Consider the following 9,254-nt stretch of genomic DNA (forward strand, 5'->3'; position numbering starts at 1 on the left):
AAAATGTAAGTATTTAAATATATATATATATATATATATATATATATATATATATCACTCAAGTACTCGTAGTGTATCTTATATATATACATGATAGATGACATAGTAAATCTACTATAGTATCCAAAGGCATTGAAAACACTTTACGACGAAATGGATATATTTTGGGATGTTATGACTAATGGTAAAAAAAATCAAATTTCATAGATACCATAAAGCTTAATAATGTCCAATGATCAAAACCGTTAACTAGTTAAAGCTGATTTCTCTTATTAAAGCCAATGACTATTTCCATTTGTTAAAGACAATAAAAAACCGTATAAGAACAAGATTTTGTAGAAAACCATTTGGTCATAAAAATATTAATGACCAAACAGTAATAACGTCAAAAGCATTTGTTATTGGTCATATTGTCAAATGCCATAAAATCTTTGTTAAAATCCAACGGTAAAGCCATAAAAACTAATTTAAAGTTGATTTCTTTTTTCTTGTTTTTCTCATAAAAACTCATCAATGTCTTAATGTTAAACAAAATATTTTTGAAAACAGTAACAAATGAAACCATGTTTGTAACATTACAACAATCTCCACATGTTACCAACACTAAAATATAAGAAGATTGAAAGCATGCATCAATGTGGTACCCGAAAGTTTTAACCGCACCTAAGATAAATAAGTGGGAACTTAATGAATCGTGGTAGAGTTAAAGTCTTTTAACCAAATTCACAAGTTGACCAAACTTATCACCCACATAACTTTCTCCAAAAAAATTGGGTTATTCTATAGCGGGTTAGGGCCTTATACAGGCCATACGCCCCTAAGTTTCATGAGCGCTCTAGAGACCTACCCAAGTCTCGTAGAAAATGGCACCACCTCCACACTCACATAGGTGACATCTATCAAGAGTGCGTGCAAGGAATACTTCATCCCAACATGTAGAGACTATGGATCCATTAAAAGTTTTAAGCTCATCCTTAGCCACTCTACATCTTGTACTGTTTTACACCATAGGGATGGACTCCTCACTAATCTTCTCATTTAAGATAGTGGATAAACATAGAATATGACAGTACCTCACCATGATCACTTTTAACTTTGTTTCCCATGAAACCCCATTCATAGAATCTCTAATCACAAAGGTTGGGTATCAATCACAGTGTCATAATTTGGGTATAGACAAAAATTTCCTACAAACCAGTTTGTAGGAAATTTCATACAACTCACATATAAGATTGACATGTGTTCCTTGGCATGTGAGAAACACATGTTTTAATAGTATGTGCTTCTCACATGCTTTCTTAATAGTATTAATAAAAAAACATATGATTCTCACATGTTTAAAGGACACATGTCACTCTTATATGTAGGTTGTTCTATCCTTTGGGTATTAGTCCTATCCCCCTCGATGTTTCACTCATCAGCCTTCTTGCTAGTTGTAACGCCCCGCTTTTGCAAAAAGCATAAGTAAAAATTTTGAATTTTCACTTGACATTACTACAACATCAGAGTTATAAATTGGTAGCGGAAAATATAATTATCCAACGTATTTGAATTAAATAACACGACAGAGCTTTTAACTAAAATACTTCTAGACATCCATAAATAAAATACTTAGAACAAATACATGGAAATAGGTGTCAATAGTGACACAAAAGAATATATGGAAATTATTAGCAATCTTCTCAACATAAAAGGTTTTAAACACAGAAGATTACAAACAAATTACAATTTATGTGTCCTTAGCTTTAAAACATCTTGAGCTCTAACCATCATTTATAAAACCTGCAATAATATACATATACATATTTATAGAAACAAAAACACAAAATACCCTAAGTGAATCCGTTGTTTCCAATAGTAATATAAATGTTGATTTATTTAATAAATGCAACATAACGCATATGACTTTATAATCACATGTATATACAATATATAATCCATGTCGCGAATCATAGACATAAATTGAATATATACACAATTATAAAGCAGTAATATGACAGTTTTATATGCAAAGTTTAATTATTATCTTTTACACTTCTCTCGTGATGAAACCAACGGTCCGGATTAGTGTGTTGTTGGAGCCAACGGTCCCAACTGGCAATACCATCACCCCCCGCTGTATTAGCCAACTCTCACTTAAAGTTTATTTGTTTGTTGCTAGAATCCAAAGGTCTCAGCAGACTAAGAGCCAAAGGTCTTAACCCGTTTATTTATTAGGTTCCATTGGCAGCCATCACCCCCCGCTGCATACCAACTTTGTTATTAACCATTTTAGTTAAAATAGAAAATATGTAAAATCGCATGCGAAAACAAATAAATAAAGCAGTAAACACAATATTATAGGAAAAATCCACCAACTTCATCCTCAGTAAGTATAGAGATACTTACATCCCTTTTGTGCAGTCTCTTAGCTCATTATCTGCAATAAATGTACTCCGAGTGTTAACATCATCACTCATTTACATAGATCCATTTATTGTTTTATAAATCCTACTGTATACTTATAGATACAATTATTTATATATATTTACCTTCCATAAATCATTTAAAACTCATATTATTTTAACACTCAAAATCCTTTATCTTTAAATAACAATTCCTTGTGATAAAAACCACTAATAAGATAACTACCAAAAACCATTATGCTAGCACAACCGAAAACAGGGGAAACACAAACCATAATCGAGACAGGGGAAAGTGGGTAGACACCACACACAAAACAGCTAGAGCGCCAAAATCCAACCAAAAGCCATTCATCAATACAACAAAATCTTTACACCAAATACACAACTGAAATCATCAATCAAATACCCAAAATCAATATCACAAAATTATATTCCAAACACCCACTCTAAATCAGTGAAGACACTCCCCCCCCCTAAACCTGGTCTAGTCATGATATCCAAACACCAAATGGCTATAATACCACACACGCACACACACACGGCAGGCCAAGACAGGGAACCCAAAACAGAGGCAAAGCCGATCATCCGCACACACAGGTTCTTCCCAAAAATACATACAATCGGGTCAATACACAATAAATCCAAATACCCAGCAGAAATCCACAAGAAATCAAATAGAAATCATGAGAATCACTTACGTAGGGGAATTTTCGCTCAATACAGAAAATCCACTGGAGAAATTCACCGGAAAAACTTCTGATTCCACCGGAAAATATCTCTGGGCTTCATCGGAAATTTCACAGGAAGATCTCCCCTGGAAGTTGCCAGATTTCCGGCCAGAACCACCGGAAATCACGCCTCTGCTCGTCGGAAATCGGGTCTGGGTTCCTCCTCTCCGGCGGTTTCCCTCTCTCGGTTCTCCTCTCTGAATCACTCTCTCTCCCTATCGGGCTATCTCTCTCTCATGATCGGTACTCTCTTACTCTCTCTCTCTCTGTGTCTCTCTGGTTCTCTCTCTCGTCCTCTGTCTGGGTTCGGTGAATAGGAAGGGAAAAGGAACAAATAAGAAGAAAAGAGAGAAAGGAGAAGAAAGAACAAGAAGGAAAAAGGAGAAAATGAGAAAATGAGAAGAAAGGGAGTGGTTTGGTCTCTTGGTTCCTTTTCTATTTCTCCCAATCTCCCGATCTCTCACTCTCTCGCTTAGTCTCCCTGTGTCTCTCAGAAAAGAGAGCAAGGGAAGGAACGGGAAAGAAGGAGAAAGGAGAAGAAAGAAGAGAAGGAAGGAGAAGCAGTTCAGTGAGTGAGGTGCGAAATTTGCTTGAAGGAGGGTTTAATTTATAGACAGCGAAGCCCGAGTTGCCGCCAACGATGGTGACTAGCCCAGGAGCTCGGCCAAGAAGGAAGAAGAGCACGAGGAAAAAAACTCAGTCGAGATTTTTTTGTAACTGACTTAGGTTTTGAATGGTTCCCCTGTTTTTCCGTTTGGTGTTTGGTATGACTGTCAGTGTTCTGGATTTTCAGAAGGTTGATGTTTGAATTAGAATAGTTTTTTGAGTTAAAAATCTTGTTATTGGACAATGTATTCATTTTCTTTAATGATTATAGGGAATACTTTCCCAAGATATTGTCCCTGGTTTATGCTATATGTCCATGATAATAGCCCATTGCTTAGAAGATAAAGCTGATTTCCGGCGATTTGATTGTAGCCATTTAGTCCAGCTCATTGGTGTTGTTTCTGGTTAAGGGGATTCTTGTTTGGATGTATAGTGTACTGAAAAAGGGGCTCTAAAACGACTCAATTTTATTTTTTTTTTGTAAAATTTTTTATTTAGAATCGTTTTAGGGTCCCTAAAACGGCTCTAAAAAAATTATTATTATTTTTTTAAAAAAAAATCGGTTTGAGCCGTTTTAAAAAGCGGCTTAAACCGGTTTGACCCGTTTTAATTAAAACGACTCAAATTAGAGTCATTTTAGTTCAAAACGGATCAAACCGAAATTTTAATACGCTATATGTTGAGCCATTTTGAAAACGGCTAAAAAAAAAAGGGCTCAAAATTTTAAGGCCTTAAAACGGCTTTAAAAAAAAGGGCTCAAAACACCTCTTTCTTTTATTTTTATTTTTTTATTTTTTGTAGTGTCATCTGATTCAAAAATCAAGTTAGCATCACAATATCCTTTCAATATAGTAGGATAACCACAATATGACAAACCAAAATTAATTACGCTTTTTAATTATCTCAACAATTTATTGATAGCATCCTAATGCTCAACACCAAGATTTTGAGTATATCTACTCAATCTACCACAATATAAACAATATCATGGCATATACAGTTTGCCAAAACATAAAGCTACCAATGACTTGTGCATATTTTTCTTGCAAAACACCGTTACCATAATTCTTAACTAAGTGTGTTTTTTTTTTTTTTTTTTTTTTTATACGATGTGATATAAGTGGATTAAAGTACTCAAATATTTTAAACATCTTTTCAACATAATGTGTCTGAGATAAAATAGTGCAATCTTTATCTCTAATAACCTTAATGTCCAAAATGACATTGGCTTTACCCATATCTTTTATATTAAAATTAGATGCAATAATTCTTTTAGCTTTAACATAACATTAATGCTAGTTCAAAAATAAGCAAGTCACCAATATATATATATATATAAACAAATAATGACTCATTCATTATTGTAAACTTGCTATGCATTTACCTATACCATTAATCAAATATGCATTAGACAAAATCACATGTCAAACTTTTCATGCCATTGTTTATAAGCTTGCTTTAATCCAATAAAGATTTCACCAATTTATACACTTTGTGTTCTTGACCGGGGATTACAAGTCCCTTGGGTTGCTCCACATAAATCTCTTCACTATTTATAAAACAATTTTGACTTCCATTTGATGTATAACAAGTTTAAAAATAGAAGTAATGGCAGACAATATTCTAATAGATAAAATCAGTGGTTTGGGTCTTCTGGCTGCAAAGACCCAAATCACCTCTTTTGATCTTAAAAAAAAAAAAAAAAAAAAAAAAAAAAAAATTTTGAAGAGAGGAAACCTTAAAAAGATCACAAGATCGTATTTATTTTTACAGATGTAAGGGTGTATTTTGGGTTTGGGGAAAAAACTCAAAAATAAAAATAAAAAAAAAAAATAAAAAAAAAAAAAAAAAAAAAAAAGAAAAGAACTTTTTGGAGAGGGGGTAGAAATTGAGCCATCGAGTTTTGTCATTTCGATATCTGTACTTTAATATTTATTTTTAAACCATTGAAAAGTAATGTTTAAAGAAAGTAGAAAGTTTAATAAAGAATTTGTTAGAGTTTATATTGAAAAATTAATAGCTAAAAACAAATATATATTTTGAATAGCTAATAGTTGGAGATGCTCTTAGACCATCCCAAAAGTCAAAATCATTGTTCAATTTCCAACTACGCCAAAGCCTTTTGAATTCTCAACTATTTTTTCTGGTTAATGTTTCGGTACCTACCAGATATTTACTATTATTGCATCTAGCATATGGATATTATTATTGTTTGAGCTCTATTGTGGGAAAATAAAATTACTGTTATATATATATATATATATATATAGTCCCACAACGAACAATCATATTTTTTTTTTTTTTTTTTTTTTTTTGTTAAAGATAATTTCATGCATTCATTAATCACAATGACGCATGTTAATCGTTGATGCAGGAAAAAGCAAGTCGTCTCTAATTATTATCATCGCCATTGTTGTCCCAATTGCTGGCCGGTTCTGTCGTGCTTTTCTCCATTGGCTGTTTCTTCCTGCGTAGAAGAACAAAGAAGACTTACAATACATTCCTAGCAGAAAATGGTAAACAAAAAAGAATAGCTTTAGTTGATCATCATATGTAATTAATCTCTAATCTCCTTGCAGCTAAACATTCGGCTATAATAATTTTTTGAATTATCAGAATTCAATATATTTACTGTTTTGTTGTGTAGTTGGGGTTGAAATTACATGTGTAGAGTCCCTGCAATTTGACTTGGGTACAATTGAAGCTGCCACAAACAACTTCTCTGATGATAACAAGATTGGAAAAGGAGGATTTGGTACGGTTTACAAGGTAGAATATAGTTAGCAACGAAATTTATTTATATTTACAAATACATACACATATACATGTGTGTGTTCATTGAATGTTCTATATAACCTTGTTTCAAATATATTCTCAGGGAACCCTTTACAATGGACAAGAAATAGCAGTGAAGAGGCTATCCAAAAGCTCTGGGCAGGGTGCAGAAGAATTTAAGAATGAGGTTATGTTGGTTGCGAAGCTTCAACATAAGAATCTAGTAAGGCTCTTAGGATTTTGCTTGGAAGGACACGAAAAGATACTCGTTTATGAATATGTGCCCAACAGTAGCCTTGATTACATTTTATTCGGTTTGGCCAATCCAAACTTATATCTACTTCTTTATTAATTTTTCATTTTGGGTCTATTTGAGACTTATTTATTTTCAAGTTGAATATTTAATTTTGACAAATACAGACACAGAAAGGCTAAGACAACTGGATTGGTTAACCTGTTACAAGATTATAGGAGGGATTGCTCGATGGCTTCTTTATCTTCACGAAGATTCTCGGCTTAGAATTATACATCGTGATCTTAAAGCTAGCAATGTTTTATTAGACGGCAATATGAATCCAAAGATTTCAGATTTTGGCATGGCAAGGATATTTGTAATGGATCAAACCCAAGGAAACACAAGTAGAATCGTGGGAACATAGTAAGTTTTTTATTACCATAACTGTATTTTCATAGTTTAAATCAACATATTCATTTCTTTTCTAGCTAGTAGCTTAATTATGAGAATTGCTGATAAGAAAAAGTTGCAACCTTGATAATTTGAGAGTTCTGTTTGAACTGAAATTATTAGGAGATAAATTGGCCTTTGAGCTTCCAAAATGTTACTTCTTCTTGGTTTTTTTTTTTTTAATATAAAATTATTACAATGTGGTTCTGGTTTGTAGTAGTTATATGTCTCCAGAGTATGCAATGCATGGACGATTCTCTGTTTAGTCCGATGTATTTAGCTTTGGCGTCCTACTTCTAGAGATTATCAGTGGTAAAATGAACAATTGTTTCTACCAATCAGAACATGATGAGGACCTCTTAAGCTTTGTGAGTGTGGATCAGATTATTTCAATTTTGCTTTACTTTGTGAAAGCCAATGTAATCGCCCCCTAGTGCTGAAGAGAAAAAAAAAATACTAATAATCAATCACTACTGAAAAAGTTGAAAAGATAAGGATTCTGAATATTGTTTAATGAATTATTGCAGATATGGAAACAGTGGAAGAATGGAAACCCCCTTGAAACTGTTGGATCCAACATTGAGAGATTCATTTTCAAAAAACGAAGTCATTAGATGCATCCATATTGGCTTATTGTGTGTTCAGGAGGATCCAGCCAGCCGACCAACAATGGCAACAGTTGTTCTCATGCTCGACAGTCACTCTGTGAGCCTGCAGTTGCCGCAGCAGCCGGCATTTTTGTTTCGGAGAAAAGCAAAGAGGAACATGAATACAAAGGAAGCAGGGCATGATGATTCTACAACCCAATCAGTTCCATATTCTGTTGATGACGCATCGATCACCCAAATACACCCTCGATAGTGTGAGGAAGCGAGGTGTTGTCTGTCTTGGTGTTATTTGCTACCTAGAATTTAAACTTTGGTCGAACATATGTACATTCATATATAAACATAGACGCCCGTTTAAAAGTAGATGTGCCTAATAAAATGCAGAAGTGAAAACAAATATATTTGAATCCGGCTTCAGATTCTGGAATTTTATGAACGGCCATGATTGTTTTGGGTTCTTATTAACCCAAACGTCATCATTTTAAAAAGCCTGAGGAGGCTGAACCAAACGTTGGAAGTATTTTTGGTTTGAAGCCAATTTTTTGTACTCTGTTCTGATTTCCTCTTAACCAAACAAAAATTTTCTTGGCAACGTTCAAGATCAGAGAGAAGCTGAAAATGAAGCTGCAAAGTATTGCGACTTGCTGCAAGGCGGAGGTAAAGGTTGCAGAGATAGAAGCCTCATCTGTAAGAAACAGAGCAATCTTCAGATCTGGCACAGTATTTGAGAAATTGGAATATTAGGGAAAAAAAAAAAAAAACACCCAGTTGCTGAATTGCAAGGAGTGTGGCAGTGTGAGGAGAGGGCTGCAGGATAACTCCCCATGACCGCACGTCATCGAATTCAGGCACTGATGAACCCTAGAAACGGTGTGAAAATCCGCAGGACTCCAATCATGAAAACTTTAACAGCATGTACAAATTTATTGAGGAATTTTCATTGTAGTGCTGTAACGTGGGATTGGGCTGCTTTAGGGAAAAAACCAATCACTTTTAGGAGATACGTAGCTTAAGGTTAGTTATAATATTGACAAGTCTAACATTAATTATTTCACTAATTATCATCCGTCACCTCAATTTGTAACGAATTTTGTAATAAAAATTGAACATCTGCTCTTTTTTTTGTTTTTTTTGGCTACGACGCTTGTGCAGTGTGGAACTTTTTATTATTATTTATTCTTGTCTCAATGTCGGTTTTGAAGTTTTAAAATATAATTAAATGATTGAATTTATTTATTCATACCAGCTTAATCAAATCCAAATAAGGGTCCTGATAGACGATCACCTCTGGGCCTACTAGCATGCCCCTAATCCTTTCAGAAGCGATAAGCCTTAAGAATTTTCCATATACGCTTCTTCATCAAGGTATCCAATTGACATATGCGCTGGTTAAAGTTAACTACAAAAACGAGAACGTACTATGGGGATTGTTGCTGATTTGGTAACT

General features: G+C 33.9%; 1 protein-coding gene and 1 long non-coding RNA gene across 2 annotated transcripts; both read left to right on the plus strand.

Moving 5' to 3' along the window:
- Nucleotides 1-6,137: 6,137 nt before the first annotated feature.
- Nucleotides 6,138-7,173, plus strand: LOC133868260 (cysteine-rich receptor-like protein kinase 10; the record flags this gene model as incomplete). The annotated part of the gene is made up of 4 exons (XM_062305073.1): nucleotides 6,138-6,255; nucleotides 6,387-6,508; nucleotides 6,618-6,828; nucleotides 6,935-7,173. Coding segments are annotated over 4 exons (690 nt in total), but the record flags the coding sequence as incomplete, so codon positions are not given.
- Nucleotides 7,174-7,409: 236 nt separating this feature from the next.
- LOC133867969 (uncharacterized) lies at nucleotides 7,410-8,215 on the plus strand. The gene is made up of 2 exons (XR_009900253.1): nucleotides 7,410-7,567; nucleotides 7,727-8,215. It is a non-coding gene; the product is annotated as an uncharacterized LOC133867969 (long non-coding RNA).
- The last annotated feature ends 1,039 nt before the right edge of the window (nucleotides 8,216-9,254 follow it).

The sequence above is a fragment of the Alnus glutinosa genome, chromosome 5, assembly GCF_958979055.1.
Source record: "Alnus glutinosa chromosome 5, dhAlnGlut1.1, whole genome shotgun sequence".
Taxonomy (NCBI): Eukaryota; Viridiplantae; Streptophyta; class Magnoliopsida; order Fagales; family Betulaceae; genus Alnus; species Alnus glutinosa.